Source organism: Nicotiana tabacum, unplaced genomic scaffold, assembly GCF_000715075.1.
Source record: "Nicotiana tabacum cultivar K326 unplaced genomic scaffold, ASM71507v2 Un00002, whole genome shotgun sequence".
NCBI lineage: Eukaryota > Viridiplantae > Streptophyta > Magnoliopsida > Solanales > Solanaceae > Nicotiana > Nicotiana tabacum.
This window is the reverse complement of record NW_027438240.1, coordinates 1,798,832-1,817,244: the sequence shown is the minus strand read 5'-3', so window position 1 is coordinate 1,817,244 and position 18,413 is coordinate 1,798,832. Positions and strand designations below refer to the sequence as shown.

At 38.7% G+C, this 18,413-nt stretch overlaps 1 protein-coding gene across 1 annotated transcript; it reads left to right on the top strand.

Annotated features, from left to right (window-relative positions):
* The first annotated feature begins 633 nt into the window (after positions 1–633).
* Positions 634–16,795, top strand: LOC107794973 (CLP protease regulatory subunit CLPX1, mitochondrial). The gene is made up of 15 exons (XM_075248607.1): positions 634–1,477; positions 1,672–1,733; positions 1,927–2,027; positions 2,605–2,684; positions 5,847–5,897; positions 6,427–6,501; positions 6,607–6,684; positions 7,600–7,656; positions 8,189–8,259; positions 8,353–8,452; positions 9,294–9,398; positions 9,609–9,671; positions 9,860–9,982; positions 15,540–15,695; positions 16,628–16,795. Exons 1-15 carry the CDS (start codon positions 950–952, stop codon positions 16,694–16,696), a joined length of 1,719 nt encoding a protein of 572 aa, XP_075104708.1. The 5' UTR covers positions 634–949; the 3' UTR covers positions 16,697–16,795.
* The last annotated feature ends 1,618 nt before the right edge of the window (positions 16,796–18,413 follow it).

The window sequence follows — 18,413 nt, the reverse complement described above, 5'->3', positions numbered from 1 at the left end:
ATAAAGTGAGGTGAAAATTATGAGATACTACTACCATTTATATTCCAACAGAAAGAAAAATATTACTTCCTATTTATTAAGCTTTGATTTGATTAACAAAATTACTTAATATCTATGCTAGTAAAAGATTACAAGTATTCAATGAAATGAAACAATTGCAATGCTTCTAACACCATTATTATCGAGAAAAATTCCCAAAATCTCTACAAATTTGGTAAAAGAAGTGGAATCTGAATAAAGGTTAGGAATTTAGTACTCCGTGAAGTTATCAAAACCAAATCTTTTTTATTCAATATTAAGCTATCACCAATTTGTTTATGAGAAGCATCATTTCTATATTCTATTTGTGGAGATAATATTTGCGTACCCTTCTCCTACTCTATTTGTGGAATTAGAGTGGTATGCTACCTTTGTTCTATACTAATTTACTATGATTACGTAAGAAAAGTCTATATACAAATACAAGTCCTGCACCTATTAATTTGTCTTAAAATCGGCTGTGATAATTTGTTTTTAATCCTTTTCCATTGTACCCCCACCCCCACTCGTCACCTACCTAACTTAGAGAATCCGTACGACGTCGTTTCTTACTTGGTGTAGAATCATACAAGATGCGCCAAAAATAGATATTCCGGAAAGAATGATGTCCGTCATACCAAATTAAAACTTTCATTTTCTTTGCCTTCTTTCACTCCTTGTTCGGATATTTCTGTGCTGCTCCTCTACAAAATCCTCCTTCGTTCACTTCTCTACTAAAAACCTCAATCCCAAATTCCCACGAAATTATTTCTCAATTTCGGATCTTCTTTGTCTGATGGGTCATCTCCCAAATCCCACAAAAGTCTCCTCTTCTCCCACAAAGCTCCAATCTTGAAATTCTATTCTTCTTCAGACATATAAAAGAAAGAATCTTTCCTACTGAATTTTCACTTTTCTAAACTAAGCACATATGGCAGCTGCATTTAGATCGAAACACAGAGCCTCTATGGCTATAACTCACTTCAGATACTTCATCATCAATGATTTTCATACGGGTCGTTTTCCCAATTTCCATTTATGTACCCGAACCAGCAAGTGGGACAATTTGCTCGCAAACTCGTCTGCTCCTCATAATTCTTCTTTATTCAAGCCTGTTTCATTTCTTGGCGAATTCAAGAGTTCACAGAATTATTCAAATAGGAAGAATAATAAGAATAAACGCAAAATCAGCATGTCTTCTAGTAGTAACTATGGGGGGGACCCACCTGAAATTTGGCAGCCACCTGGTGGTGAGGGAATTGTGGTTCGTCCAGGTGTCAAGTTTGTTCAGGCTGGTGAAGGGGAGGGGGGTCCCGGGCCGGGTTCTGGAGGTGGGTTTGGTTCCGGGTCGAAAGATGGGTCTTGGGGTGGATCCAATTTAGGTTCCCATTTTCCTACACCCAAGCAACTGTGTAAAGGGCTTGATAAGTTTGTTATTGGACAGGAGAGAGCTAAAAAGGTAATCTTTTTGCAAGTTTTATCTTTTGGAATTGATAATTCTGAGTACCCTTTTGAGTGTAGATAAAAAGATAGTTTAGCTTGTGGTTTTTATGCTTTCTTTGTTGATTACAATACTAATACAGCAAAAAAACACTATCTTGAGCTGCAAGAGTGACTTCCTTTATCATTTTGTAATTCAATTTGTGATTGCAGGTTCTGTCTGTAGCCGTATATAATCATTACAAGAGAATATATAATGACTCTTCACATAAGTGGTTAGTTTTGATCACTGCATAATTTCCACATTGTTTTCCTTCCTGTACTTTATGTTTTACCTTTGACGTGTGAGTTGTGAGATGCACTATAAAGTTATTTGGACCGTAGGAAGTCAGAAATGGAAATTCCTGGATCAGGCATTTGCCACCTTTGTTACTCTTCTAAAGCTATTCTTTAAATGTGATAACATAGGCCCGCAGGAAATGACAGTAGTGAAAAAGCAGATGGAGCAGAAAATGAATCCGTGGAGCTTGAGAAGAGTAACATCCTTTTAATGGGGCCGACAGGTTCAGGTAAACTTTATAATGATCCATTGTGCTTCTTGAAGTCTGAATTGTGGTAAAATCGCATTGTAGATTTATGCGCGTGTCGCGTAGTGGAACTCTAGATTCATCAGCAGAGAAATCTTTTTTCTCTTTCTCCTGCTTTCTTTTTCTTTTTAGTTGTGAATTTTTTTTGAAAGATAGTAAGAAGTGCTATTTACTTGTAGTGGTGGTATGAGTGATTCAAGCTAATGCTCATTGTCTGCTTCATAATGTCAAAGAGCAAACGTGTGCGCTGATAAATAGATACTTCAGATTTAACTGTGTATATTAAGGCTAAAACTGTGATGATGAGAGGGCCACGTGAATTTTGCGTTAAGACTAATGATCATGTAATTTAAAAGCGTCATTCTCCTTTTCTCTTTTTATCCTTTTAGCCCTCAACTTATCTTGGATTCCCTTTTTTTTCGTGGTAGACTGGGGGCGGGTGGGGTGGTGTGAATTGATAGAGCTTTACTTTTGCCATTATCACTGCTAAAATTATGATCCTTAATTGTTAAAAATATTACTTTTTCACTTGTGTATATTGGTGTCATATCAAGGACAGGGAAGACTTTACTTGCCAAGACCTTGGCTCGATTGGTGAACGTTCCATTTGTGATAGCAGATGCGACTACACTAACTCAGGTATGTTGTTATCCTGTCACCTTGGTAGAGATCTAAAACATCTATCCCAGCTTAATAATCTTTGCAAGAAATCAATCTTTGTCTAAATCTTGTTCCCTTCCACGCATTGTTGTTTTTGCGCATTATGTTAATTTGTTTGAACATTAGAGATCCCATAAGCCTGAGGAACCGTCTCCGAATAGTCTGTTTGAGGTCAGATTTAGGTTGTGGAGGGTGGGAAATCTGGATTAACTCAGGGCTGCAATTGAGCTGGTTGCAATTTGATTCATTGTAAATGAAGAAGACCTGTCTAATCTATTGAAGATGAGAATGTTTTTAAGTACTGGTGTTGTCAATTATTACCATTAGGACTAAAATAGGGAAAACCTTGTTTTGTCATTCCAAGAGATTGATACCTATGCAAATAGATAGAATGAGACTTGATATCCTAATTTTGGCTAACATGAACATACAAGATGCCCATGATCATCTATCTCTATCTTGAGTTTTTTGATAAGGTAAATTGTATTGATCAAAAGGGAGAAAACTCCCGTATACAAAGAAGTATACCAAAAAGTAGAGAATTTACATCAGAACATAATTCTCTACAAATGACGCTCAATCTTCGATACAAGTAGGGGCTATATGAGTGCACCAAAAAGCGATCAAAGATAAGAGACTATTCTTAAGATGTGAAAAAGGAGATTCAATCCCCTCAAAAGCTCTCCTGTTTCTCTCCCCAAACTATCCACATGAGAGCTAACGGGGCGAACTTCCACGCCATTAGCTTTCTTTTTCTATGGAAACCCACCCAGCTATATAAGATTTCCTTTACAGTGCTTGGCATCACCCATTGAACACCAAAAAGATTCAGGATTGCCCTCAACAAACCCGAGGACACAGGGCAATGCAACAAAAGATGATCAACTTCTTCCCCTGAGCTTTTACACATGTAGCACCAACTAACAAGTGTAATTCCTCTCTTTCGCAGATTTTCAGCAGTCAAGATCACTCCCCTCGCCGCTAGCCATGCAAAAAAGCACACCTTCGTGGGCGCCTTAGGAATCCAGATCGAGGAGTATGGAAAAGTGGCCTCCTCTCTCACTAACATACTCTGGTAAAAGGACTTTACGGTGAACAAACCATCGCCACGCAACCCCCATCTCCAAGAATCACAGGATGGCTAGGGCCTGTCTTGCCCATATAGCAGTGCCAACAAATTTTGGAGCTCCACAATCTCCCAATCTTGAATGTTCCTTCTAAATGAGAGGTCCCATACTACCCCCATGCTCCTTGCGAATCTGTTGAACCATCAATTCTTTCTGGTTTGAAACTCTGAAGACGTGGGAAAAGTGACCCTCAGAGTATCCTCTCCACACCACCTATGATTCCAAAAGCTGATTCTCCTTCCATCTCCCACCTTGTAAGTGATGTTGCCATTGAATGCTTCCCAATTCTTCATGATGCTCCTCCACATACCACACCCGAAAGGTGCTGTGATCGCCTTGGTCCTCCAACCCCCTCCCGTGGAATCGTACTTTTCTACTATGACCTCCCTCCATAGAGCATGTTCTTCTACCCCGAATCTCCACAGCCACTTTCCCAACAAAGCTTTGTTGAATACCCTAAGATCTTTTACTCCAAGTCCACCTCACTTCTTTAGGGAAGTGACTGTCTGCCAGTTCACTAGATGAAACTTTCTAGTTCCATCCACCGCATCCCAAAGAAAATTCCTTTGAAGCCGCTCCAGTTTTTCCGCGATGCTCACAAGAGCTTGCAACAGGGACAAGTAATAGGTGGACATACTCGATAAAGTGCTTTTAATAAGCACTTCCTTACCGCCTTTTGGCAAGTACCGTTTCTGCCAGCCTGCTAATCTTTTTTCAACCCTTTCGATCACTGGATTCCAAACCGTAGTATCCTTATGCTAGGAGAATCTCACACTTGCCGAGATTGATTTTGAGTCCTGATACTATCTGAAACCACTGCAGAACCTGCTTCAGGTAGGTCAATTGAACCATATCGGCATCATAGAAAGGGCACTGGGCGCCCCGATCGGTGCTGAGAATCCTCGCAAGAAGCCTCTGCCCGTCGCACGATCCAACATTTTACTCAGAGCATCCATCACTAGAATGAATAGCATGGGGGATAGGGGGTCACCTTGCCTGAGACCCCTGGAGCTGTCAAAGAAATCACACGGGCTACCATTAACCAGGATAGAGTATCTGACTGAAGAAATGCAGAACTTGATCCATCCCCTCCATCTTACCCCAAACTCCATCCGCATCATAATGAAATCCAGGAACTCCCAATTGACATGGCTGAAAGCCTTCTCAAGGTCCAGCTTGCATAGTAAGTCGGGTTCTCTATTTTTCCTTCTGGAGTCTACAAGTTCATTTGCCACGAAAGCAGCGTCCAGGATCTGCCTACCTTCCACAAACGCATTCCGGGAGGACAAAACAAACACGTCAAGAACCTTCTTGAGTCTAATGGATAGCACTTTAGAAATAATTTTGTAAATGCTCCCCACGAGACTAATAGGCATGTAGTCTCTGATACAAGATGCACCTTCTTTCTTAGGCACAATGGTAATAAAAGAAGCATTGATACTTCTCTCGAAAACACCATTCACGTGGAAGTATTCAATGGCTTCCATCAACTCCCTCTTAATGGTGTCCCAACAGAGCTGGAAGAAGGCCAAGGAGAAACCATCGGGCCCGGGGCTTTTTCACCAGCACAATTCGGCACAGCCTCGTGCACCTCCTCCTCCTCGAAAGCCCTTTCTAGCCACTCACTGTCTCCCTCCCCTATGTGGTTGAACTCTATTCCCCCAAAGTAAGCCTCCAAGTAACTTCCTCTTTGTATAAGTTCTCATAAAAACCCACTATCGTCCCTTTTACCTCCTCCTCTCCCTCAATCCTCACCCCATCTACAACTAAGGACTATATGAGGTTTCTCCTTCGATTTGCAACCGCAACCCTGTGGAATTTTCGGAACTAAGATAATTTTCGGAGCATGTTTATTTAAATCCTTGCTTACCGTGTTCCCAAAACTTAATTCTTGATGGTCTTTTCTAGAAGTAGAATAGCAGAAACCATTCGATGTTACTATTAAAAATAATTGGCACCTTGATGGGAGTCCAGAGCTTTAGGTTCCTATTCATGACAATACTTTTGTCTGCAGGCAGGATATGTTGGGGAAGATGTTGAATCCATTCTATATAAGCTCCTTACTGTAAGTACTATACCTTTTCAGTCTTTAATCTCAGTTTATTGTTTTATTCCCATATCTCATTTGAGTATTTTACCAGGAAAAAAGAAGAAATATTATCTTATCATCCTTGCCAACTTAAGCATAGGTTTTAATTCTAGCTTTTTAGATGTGATGCAGAAAAGTGCTTATTTGATGATTTTGCTGAATATGATGAGTAGATATAGCCTATAGGATGTTTTGTTCCCAAACTATTTGGTGTCTAGAAGTCTATAGAACCAATTGCAGCCTTTTTCATTTCTGTATTTACAGTAATTTTCTGTTTTATGTGTCTAATTACCTCCATATCATTCAAATATGTTTATATCATCACCAGCAATCATTGCAATATCTAATTTAGGGTTTAGGAATGGAGGAGGAAAGAAAACTGCTTACTACTTGTGAGATGTTCTTGCTTTTTAGTCGGAACATAATATTGTTTTGCATCCTTTCCAGTGATTTCTAGCCTTGATATGTGTTATCATTTGATTATTCTGGTCTGACTTTATTTCAGGTTGCTGACTATAATGTAGCAGCTGCTCAGCAAGGCATAGTGTATATTGACGAAGTTGACAAGATCACGAAAAAGGTAGATGTTAGCTCATAGACTATACTTTCCTTTTTCAGATTAAACTTTCGCTGGCGACTTTTCATGTGTCAATTTAGCTGATTCCTATTATACTGACATTTCCAGGCTGAAAGCCTCAACATCAGTAGGGATGTCTCAGGAGAGGGCGTCCAGCAGGCATTGTTGAAGATGCTTGAAGGAACAGTAAGTGTTTACCTTAGTTTTTGCTTGTTAATCGTGAATTGATCTTCACAACTTTGATCAAATGTGGGTATTAATTGATGTCGCAAATGCAGAAGCGACTTTGACTGTTATTGCTCTGTTAAGATTAGAGCTAGACAAAAAGCTTTTGTATACGAAAATCACCGAGGTATGATAGACGGAGATGTTACTCATAGGATAAAAATAGATGGTTGAAATGGAGAGGACTACCGGGGTGTAATGTGATGGAAGGATACCCACCCAAGTGAAACGTAAGTTTTATAAAATAGTTGTAATAATATTATATGAGAGTGAATGTTGGTATAAGATGAACTTAAAGGAACAGTATGATAATTGAGGATTCGTATGGGCGACTTGCTTTGAAATGAGATGTAGCTGCATATGAAAGTTAACAGGCTGTTGGCTTAGTGTTGGCTGCTTTGTATTACTGAACTAGGTTAGCTGCTTTTTAGATCCCACTGACTGGCTGAATGTGGCTCATCAACAATGAACTAACGTTTATATTGCTGGTGGCCGTGATACCTGTTTCATCGCTTTTTGGTTTCACGCTACAGTCTGCACGTGCTAACAATTCTTTCCTCTTTCTTCTCTACTCTGATGATGCTTGTCAGAACTGATTGAATGTTGTGTCTCCAAAGCATTCGAAAAAGGATGGTATGGTTTCTAATGACCTTTAGATGTGCCATAGAATTTCTGTGATAATGGCCTGACTGTCTTAGTCGGTGGACTTACTATAACAGATCAATTTACAATCTATAGTTCAGTGATATGATTAGAAAAATGAATCGTTGCATCATTTGTTTGTTACTATAATGAGTTTTCTGTTATACTTATCCCAAAAGAAAAAATATTGAGCTTTTTGTACCCATCGTAAAAATAATGAGCTTTCCGGTGCAGATAGTCAATGTGCCGGAGAAGGGAGCTCGGAAACACCCTAGAGGGGATAATATTCAGGTAAGATGGTTATAAAAGCACTTCATTTTTGGGATTAAGGTGTTTCTTTCCTAATCAAGAGAAATTTGGAAGTCCTGCTGCAAGTAAAAATGTTGTTCTTAGTTCTTTAGTGTGAATTACTTTACTATCGATGAGCAATTGTGTATCATTTACTGTCTTTATAAGTAAGATATATTAACTGCTTTGTTCAGCCTTCTGGTGTGGGTAGAAGACATTTCTTACGCTTTTTCTATTTCTGTTTGTTGGACGCCCATTTGAGCCCCTTCTGCCATGCTAGGTTATATTGTTGGTTTGATGTTTTACAGATATGTATCTTTGAGCCAAAAAATTCCCAAACCTCTCTATAACAACCTCGTTTGTTCCGAATATTTTTGGATGTTCTAGCGAAGTGTTGTTATAGAGGACATATATTATAACTTAACATAAAAATTCGTTCCGAAAAAGCTTGGCTTTTATAGGGGAGTGTTGTTATATAGGGATACTGTTATAGAGAGGTCTGACTGTATTAGCCTTGTTATTTATGTCATTACAGATTGATACGAAAGATATTCTCTTTATATGCGGTGGTGCCTTCATTGACTTGGAGAAAACAATATCAGAGAGGTCTTACTACTTGCCCATTGTAGTTCTTATTTTCTTTCCATTTAGTCTGACATCTACCTAATTCCTGCAAGATATACTTGTTGATGTTTTCAGGCGCCAAGATTCTTCTATAGGGTTCGGTGCACCAGTTCGCGCAAACATGAGGACTGGTGGTGTTACAAGTGCTGCTGTGACATCATCTTTATTGGAGATAGTAAGTTCTTCAATCTTGCAGCTTGGCAGACCGACCAGAGCATATATACTAAAGAGTACTTTTAGCTTGATTGTGGTTGTATTTTGCATGATCATAGATGTAGCACCATATTATCTGAAGTAAGAAACTGATGACTATGGAAATGCTAAGACGCTTATCGTCCCAATAAATTTAGTTGCATATGCATCAGATGAAGTCAGATATTTGCAACAACATGAACTGAGATAGTAACTTACTAATGTGCCAAGTTGTGAAACTGTGTCTTTACCATTAGTTATCATTAGTCTCCTGCATGTCGAACGCCCTTTTACTGGAATTCGGTGTTCTGCTTGTTGTATTTTGAGCAGATGGAGTGCCTGTGTTTCATTTACTTCCTCTTACCTTAAATAGTTGACCTTTACGCTTCATGACAGTCTTCATTTTCCATGTTCCATTAGAAGTGATCTTTCACTTAGATTTTTAAATGTATGTCTCTTGTCACTTTGATATTGGAAAGGTTCCGACTTATAGTACTTTCATGTAGTTTCTACATATTTAAAAGTTGTTGCCATGTGACCAGGAGGTCACCGGTTCAAGCCGTGGAAACAGCCTCTTGCAAAAATGCAGACTAAGGCTGCGTACGATAGACCCTTGTGGTCTGGCCCTTCCCCGGACCCGCGCATAGCGGGAGCTTAGTGCACCGGGCTGCCCTTTAATCTTTTAAATAAAATGGATTATTTTATGGCCAATTTAGCTGCACCGATAATAAAAGGGCAAACAAGTTTGCTTATCTACTTCTTTTCTGATGGGTAAGTTTTTGAAGTATTTACTAATCCTATTTCATAATTCTCCTGTTATGCAGGTTGAAAGTAGTGATCTAATATCATATGGTCTGATACCTGAGTTTGTTGGTCGATTCCCCATCCTTGTAAATCTGTCAGCTTTAACTGAGAATCAACTTGTGCAGGTAATGCTTATGTTTTCTGTAACTTTGGTTCTTTGCTTTATGCACATAATTATGGTTTTATGGAAAGCCGTTCTTTGTTTGAATAAGGTGGACATGGTTGGACATTATTTATGCCTTTGGGTTACTCTTCTAGGATTTTCATTCAGAATATGAGACTATATGCCAAATCTAGATTGATTGTTCCCTTTTCACTGTTTTGATTCTTTGCAGGTTCTAACTGAGCCAAAAAATGCACTAGGGAAGCAGTACAAAAAGATGTTCCAAATGAATGGGGTGAGTATTTGCCTCTCTAAGAAACTTCTCTGGATATGCATAAAGATGCATTTGCATTCTTTTATCTCTTTCAGATCCTGCACACATTTTATTTCTTTGGGCAAGGAGCAGGAAGGAACTTTTCTGGTTTTCCTTTACTTTTATTACCAGGAAGTTACTTTTCTCATACTTGGAGACTTCTTTCTCAGGTAAAGCTGCATTTCACTGAAGATGCGTTGAGATTGATAGCTAAGAAAGCTATATCTAAAAATACTGGTGCTCGTGGATTGCGATCCATACTGGAGAGCATCCTGATGGATGCTATGTATGAGGTGTGTAATTCGTCTCTCTCTATTTCTGTCTTTGGTTGACATACAGCATATAGCGAGGACTGCTTGGAAGAAATGTTCCTTTAGGTAGTGTATGCTGATCTTGAAATGAATTTACTAATTGTGTAAACCACAGTTCTTGGCATTTTGATATTCACTGAAAAATTAGGATTCGTTGTATGGTATTTCTCTCTGACTGGGGATAATCTGCTGAACATAATGTATTAAAAAAAACTGTGAGGCCTTATCTCAAATTGTGCACATCTCTGTAATTGTACTTAAAATATGCAGGTTCGACTCTGTGCATTTCAATATTACAGAGTACTCTAAGTTGATGGCAAATACTTGTTGGTTATCACTGAATATATGTGAAAAGCTTTAGCTGAAAACAGTTGTAAACTTCATTAACAGAAAACAATTAATCAAAACCTTGAGGGAACCATCAAAACAAAATATAAAATAAATAAATATCCGGGAGGGATACTGTTAGTTTACAGATATGTATAGTGTAGTCTTGTAGTGTATAGCTATAAATAGGGACCTCGTGTATTGTATTCATTATCTAATATCAATAACATATTTTCTCTCGTGCTTTCTCACATGGTATCAGAGCAATTGTGAGAGATTTATCGCTGTACATAAATTCCAGCGATTCCGGGAAGAGAAATAAGTCAGCGGAAGTCTTTTTCCGGCGACTTTTCAAGGTTGTTTTGCATCTGCTTCATCTCCGTCAGTGTTGTGCAAAATTCAACACTACCACAAGAGTCGTCACTGTCCGGCGACCAAACCTCAGTGAAAATCTTCGGCAGCAGCCTCCTCATGCGCCTCCACGCGCCACCATAAGCTCACGCGCCGGCGCGTACGACCACTTCCGGCCATTTTTTAAAAAACTCTGCGAACACTGGTCCGTTATCCTTCCACTGCACAAAGCGGGAGCTGTTCGTTGCTCTGTGAAACTAGCCTCACGCGGTCCACCCCTCTTTAGGTGCTAACTAGCCCATGTCTTTACTTGGGTCACGTAGCCCAACTCTAAGTTTGGAGAGGGCAGGCCAGATGATAGCCCACAAAGTCTTACCTTCTGAGTCAGCCCAACATCCCACTATTTCAATGCCCCCACTCAGGTTACAAGCTCACGTTACCTGGCTCGGATGGTAATTCCGATCCTAACCCTACTGTTTTCATTTCATTCCGACCACTTTGAGTTTTTTCCGGCAGCTACAATACGATTCTGACAGCTACAGTAAGATTCCGGCAGCTACAATATTTCCTTATTCTGTTTCTGTGTTTCCTTACTCTGTTTCAGTGGATTACAGTTGATTCTTTCTCTTATTTGGTAATAATTTGCAACGATGTCTTTGGGATTTGATGTTTTTGGGTCTAGAAACATGTGTTCTGGAAGCTCCAGTGCTATTATTACCTCGGAACCTTTAATGGGAGGTTCAAACTACTTAGCTTGGGTTTCATCTGTCGAGTTGTGGTGTAGAGGACAAGGTGTTCAAGATCATCTAATCAAACAGTCTAGCGAAGGAGATGAAAAGGCAATAGCACTTTGGGCAAAGATCGATGCTCAGTTATGTAGCATCTTGTGGCGATCTATTGATTCCAAGTTGATGCCCTTGTTTAGTCCATTTCAGACATGTTATTTGGTTTGGGCAAAGGCATGCACCTTATACACTAATGACATATCTCGCTTTTATGATGTGATATCGCGGATGACAAACTTAAAGAAGCAGGAATTAGATATGTCTACTTACTTGGGTCAAGTACAGACAGTCATGGAGAATTTGAGAAGTTGATGCCAGTTTCTGCTAGTGTTGAAAAACAACAAGAGCAGCGACAGAAGATGTTTCTCGTTCTTACCCTCGCTGGACTTCCTAATGATCTTGATTCAGTACGCGACCAGTTTTTGGCTAGTTCGACTGTCCCGACAGTTGATGAATTATTCTCTCGATTACTCCGCCTTGCTGCAGCACCAAGTCACCCAGTGATCTCATCACAGATACTTGATTCCTCTGTTCAGGCATCCCAGACAGTGGATGTTCGGGCATCTAAAACTATGGAGCATAGACGAGGAAGAGGTCGTTTTGGAAGATCTAGACCCAAGTGTTCTTATTGTCACAAACTTGGACACACTCGTGAAATGTGTTATATCTTACATGGTCGTCCACCCAAAAATGCTTACATTGCTCATACCGAGACTACAGGTAACCAGGGATTTTCTTTATCTAAAGAAGAATATAATGAGCTCCTTCAGTATCGAGCAAGTAAGCAGACATCTCCACAAATAGCCTCAGTTGCTCAGACTGATACATTTGTTACTGGTAATTCTTTTGCTTGTGTTTCCCAGTCTAGTACTCTTGGCCCATGGGTCATGGACTCGGGCGCTTCTGATCACATCTCTGGTAATATATCACTTTTGTCAAATATTGTATATTCACAGTCTCTTCCCACTGTTACTTTAGCCAATGGATGTCAAACTAAGGCAAAAGGAGTTGGACAAGCTAATCCCTTGTCTTCTATCACCCTAGATTCCGTTCATTATGTCCCTGGTTGTCATTTTAGTCTTGCATCTGTTAGTCGTTTGACTCGTGCCCTCTATTGTGGTATATATTTTATTGACGATTCTTTTATTATGCAGGACCGCAGTACGAGACAAACAATTGGTATATGACGTGAATCAGAAGGCCTTTACTACCTTAACTCACTCAGTCCTTCCATAGCATGTCTAGTTACAGATCCTCCAGATCTAATCCACAAACGTTTAGGCATCAGTTCAACCTTGGGATTTCGTTATTTTGTTAGTTTTATTGATGATTATTCAAGATGTACTTGGCTTTTCTTAATGAAAGATCGTTCTGAGTTAGTTTCTATATTCCAGAGTTTCTGTGCTGAAATCAAAAACCAATTTGGTGTTTTTATTCGTATTTTTCGCAGTGATAATGCCATAGAATATTTATCTTCTCAGTTTTAGCAGTTTATGACTTCTCAAGGAATTATTAATCAGACATCTTGTCCTTATACCCCTCAGCAAAATGGGGTTGCTGAGAGAAAGAATAGACATCTTATTGAGACTGCTCGCACACTTCTAATTGAATGTCGTGTTCCGTTGCTTTTTTGGGGCGATGCAGTTCTCACAACTTGTTATTTGATTAATCGGATGCCTTCATCTCTCATCAAGGATCAGATTCCATATTCAGTATTGTTTCCCCAATCACCCTTATACTCTCTTCCACCCGTGTTTTTGGGAGCACGTGTTTTGTTCATAACTTAGCCCGTGGGAAAGATAAGTTAGCTTCTCGTGCTCTCAAGTGTGTCTTCCTTGGTTATTCTCGTATTCAGAAGGGATATCGTTGTTATTCTCCAAATCTTCGTAGGTACCTTATGTCAGCTGACGTCACATTTTTTGAGCCTAAATCTTTTTTTTTACCTCTGCTGACCACCATGATATATCTGAGGTCTTACCCATACCGGCCTTTGAGGAGTTTACTATAGCTCCTCCTCCACCTTCGACCACAGAAGTTTCACCCATACCAACCGTTGAGGAGTCTAGTGTTGTTCCTCCTAGATCACCAGCCACATAAACACCACTCTTGACTTATCATCGTCGTTTGCACCCTACATCAGGCCCAACTGGTTCTCGTCCTGCACTTGACCCTGCTCCTACTGCGGACTTGTCTCTTCCTAGTACACCGATTGCACTTCGGAAAGGTATACGGACAACACTTAAGCCTAATCCCCATTATGTCGGTTTAAGTTATCATCGTCTGTCATCTCCCCATTATGCTTTTATATCTTCTTTGTTCTCAATTTCCGTCCCTAAGTCTACAGGTGAAGCGTTGTCTCATCCAGGATGGCGACAGGCTATGTCTGCTTTACATACAAGTGGTACTTGGGAGCTTGTTCCTCTTCCTTCAGGTAAATCTACTATTGGTTGTCGTTGGGTTTATGCAGTCAAAGTTGGTCCCGATGGCCAGGTTGATCGACTTGAGGCCCGTCTTGTTGCCAAAGGATATACTCAGATATTTGGGCTCGATTACAGTTATACCTTCTCTCCCGTGGCTAAAGTCGCATTAGTCCGCATTTTTCTATCCATGGTTGCGGTTCTCTATCAGCTGGACATTAAGAATGCCTTTCTTCACGGTGATCTTGAGGATGAGGTTTATATGGAGCAACCACCTGGTTTTGTTGCTCAGGGGGAGTCTCGTAACCTTGCATGCCGCATGCATCGGTCACTTTATGGTCTAAAGCAGTCTCCTTGAGCTTGGTTTGGTAAGTTCAGCACGGTTATCCAGGAGTTTGACATAACTCGTAGTGAAGCTGATCACTCTGTGTTTTATCAGCACTTTGCTTCAAGTCTCTGTATTTATCTGGTAGTTTATGTTGATGATATTGTTATTACTGGCAATGATCAGGATGGTATTATCAATCTGAAGCAGCATCTCTTCCAACACTTCCAAACTAAGGATATAGGCAGATTGAAGTACTTTTTAGGTATTGAGGTTGCTCAGTCTAGCTCAGGTATTGTTAATTTTCAAAGAAAATATGCTTTAGACATTCTTGAGTAGACAGGGATGATAGATTGCAAACCTGTTGACACTCCGATGGATCCGAATTCCAAATTTCTGCCAGGACAGGGGGAGCCGCTTAGCGATCCTGCAAGCTATAGGCGGTTGGTTGGTAAATTAAATTATCTTACAGTGACTAGACTCGACATTTTTTATCCTGTGAGTGTTGTAAGTCAGTTTATGAATTCTCCATGTGATAGTCATTGGGATGCAGTTGTTCGCATTATTCAGTATATAAAATCGGCTCCAGGCACAGGGTTACTGTTTGAGGATCGAGGTCATGAGCAGATCGTTGGATACTCAGATGTTGATTGGGCAGGATCACCTTCTGATAGACGTTCTACGTCTGGATATTGTGTTTTAGTAGGATGAAATTTGGTGTCTTGGAAGAGCAAGAAACAGAATGTAGTTGCTCGGTCTAGTGCAGATGCAGAATATCGAGCAATGGCTATGGCAACATGTGAGCTAGTCTGGACCAAATAATTGCTCAAGGAATTGAAATTTGGTGAAATCAGTCGGATGGAACTTGTGTGCGATAATCAAGCTGCCCTTCATATTGCATTAAATCCGGTGTTCCATGAGAGAACTAAACACATTGAGATTGATTGTCACTTCGTTAGAGAAAAGATACTTTCAGGAGAAATTGCTACAAAGTTTGTAAAGTCGAATGATAAGCTTGCAGATATTTTCACCAAGTCTCTCACTGGTCCTCGTATTGGTTATATATGTAACAAGCTCGGTACATATGATTTGTATGTACCGGCTTGAGGGGGAGTGTTAGTTTACAGGTATGTATAGTATAGTCTTGCCCCACATTGGATGAGGAGTAATATATCCTTGTAGTGTATAGCTATAAATAGGGACATCTTGTATTGTATTCATTATCTTATGTTATTAATGTAGCGTGTTGCCTTATTCAACCAACACCACAATTTTCTCTTATTTCTTTTTTTCATTCTTTTCCACTAGAATATTTCTGATTTGTATGTTTGCAGATTCCTGATGTCAGAACAGGCGACGACGTAATAGATGCCGTTGTAGTTGATGAGGAGTCTGTCGGAGCTGAGGGGCGAGGATGTGGGGCTAAAATCCTTTATGGCAAGGGTGCATTTGATCGCCACTTTTCACAGAATAGACCAAAGGATTCTGAGGTTAGTTTAACCTTGCATGATCTAGGATATATGTGATACGATGGAAATCATTTCATGAAAATGTTTTCCATTAGGAAGTTCATTTTCTGGCGTTTCGTCTGGAGGAAGTCATTTTCCAAGAAAAATATTTTCCATCAAAACGGAGAAAATCCTTCCCTCACTTTTCGGCAGAAGTCATTTTCCTTACGAGTTACGACTATCTTTTCTTCAATTAGTCAAAAAGTTTCATTGACAAACACCAAGTTGGTGTCGATTAATTTTCCTAACAACTATCTTAAACCTTTAACTTCATATTAGTTTCTTCAGCTAACACTTAAACATTATTATTAATCTTTATTACCTAAAATTTTCATTGAAATGCTCTCCGATTTGCTAATGTTATTATTAATCTTTAATAGGAGTGCTTTTCTATTTTCTATTCACCAACCAAATATTTGAAAAACATTTTCCATAAAAAATGACTTCCGTCATACCAAACATACTAGAATTTTCTGTTTTGTTGTAAATACAATGTCAAATCATACTATTAAGGGTCCTTTTCGTAACAAACAATTATACAGGGATTGTAATATAAGAATTAGTAATATATGGTTTACACTGCAAAGATTAGTAGTGCAAGGATTAGTAATATATGAATTAAAATGCAACGATTATTAGAGGGTGTTAATGATGGGTTTGAGGAAAAGACAAAGGATAATTTTGTCTTCTGTGTTTAATCCATGGAGTATTACTTAATTCATGCACTGTTGTCCCATGCTATATTACGTAATAAACATCAATTGGTGTATTAAATTATATTAGGATTAACTATGCAAGATTCAAAATACAAACCAAACACTGGATAAGAAATTCCAAATTTTATACCATGCATATTTCATCTTATACCTCAAGCAAAACAAATCCTTAACGTTTTTCCTGTTGTACTACTACAGACAAACCTGGAGGGGTCTGACGGAGACCATGAGGCGGAACAAGAGCTTCCTTCCATTGTTGCTTTGTAAATGTTCTGTGAGGTGTATTTCTGGTCTCACTTGTGTACAGTATTCTAAATTCAAATAAACATTGTTAATTTAATAAGCTCAATGTGCTTTCATACTGCATTTTTGTTGTGTTTTACTGTTATCTTGCTATTTATTCTTTGATCTACTCCAGCTATAATTCTGAAGTTAGAACCATCCTCCTCAACTTTCCTCTTGGCCATTATTTGAACAGACCATGCTCTTATGTGCTAGTCATCATTTAGAAAGGGTTGAGGGACTGTTAATTCTTTTCGCTCGTCCCTTTTATATCATAGTGTTTGGAAGACGGTTTCTCCAAATGGCCATCTTTAATATTCGCTTGAATGGCCCCCGGGGCTTTGGCCTAGTGGTAAGAGTGCAACACATGATATGTGGAGGTATGTTATTGGTGGATTAGGCGTGTGTGTGTCACTAGTTCGAACCTTAACGCATACAAAAGCTTGATATTTAAGTATTACCCTATATGTTCCAATTGGCTAAGACACAGAAGAGCTGTAATCGTTTTGAATATTGCACGTAGAATGATAGTGATAGCAATTTGGGTGGGGACCTTAATTGGACAGAGTAATGAGGTGTATAAAATGATATGTTTTGGTACATTCTGGCAGTTATTTGAACCATAAGATTTCTTTTTGTATTATTATAAGTTTGGGAAAATCGGCACGCAAAGGTGAGAGTGGCCTAGTGTAGAAAGTAAAAGGTGTAAGCAGTTCCATAATTTTGTTGTGACTACTATTCACCAAACTCGTGCACCAATTATTGTCTCTTTTCTGTTTCCTTTTTGCCAGTAACTTACGTTTCTACCCCACCATTGCCTTTCTAGACATCTTTTAATGGGAATTATCATTAAAATACGTACCAATGAAAGTTTGGTTACTAAAAATATTTGTCTCAAAAGTTCAAGATAAAATATATTATATTTTTTCTTTTTTACCCTTAATAATTAATTATCTTAGAAGACTACAAACACATTACTTGTGGATAATTTTATTCAAATACCAAGAAGTATACCTTGTAATCTTAACCACTTTAATCATGTTTACACTAATGCAATCAATGTTTTAAATACCAAAGTTCTTTATAAAGTATATTCAAACTTTTGAAGTTCTGTTAGAGTACACGTAATGAAAGAATATATGAAGATTCAATACATTGTGAAGTTGAAGCCAATGTTAAGAATACTCGCCTCTGTATTTAAATTCAAAAACAATTGATTCACAAAAGACGTTCTAACTCTTTGATAGGTAAATTCAATATTTTTGTCAGGAATAGTTTCTGTAGTAATATTTAGATCAGGAATTTGTGGTCTAACACCATTAGCAATATGAAGTTCAGCAGGCATATTTAGATCTATTTGGATCAATGAAAATTGATGACTTTGTGTTAGATCCATGTTCATTTCAACAATTTAGTGAAGCATTCTTTTTTATAGAAAATTTTAGGTGGGGAATGTTAAATTTTCAAATGGGACTAAAGTAACTTTCGTTAAATTTTTTGGCTCCACAATAGTTTTAGTTGGAATTTTTACAAAACATGTTTGAAATTTTGTTTGAAGGAAAGATGAATGCCATTTAGCTGTTAGAAGAGTTTGCATTACTGATTTGTTAATTATCCTAGGTGTCTATTCATATATTCTATAAAGCAAATCAATTGCATTCACATTTAGTAAAAATATGGATAATGTCATTGATGGAGATGA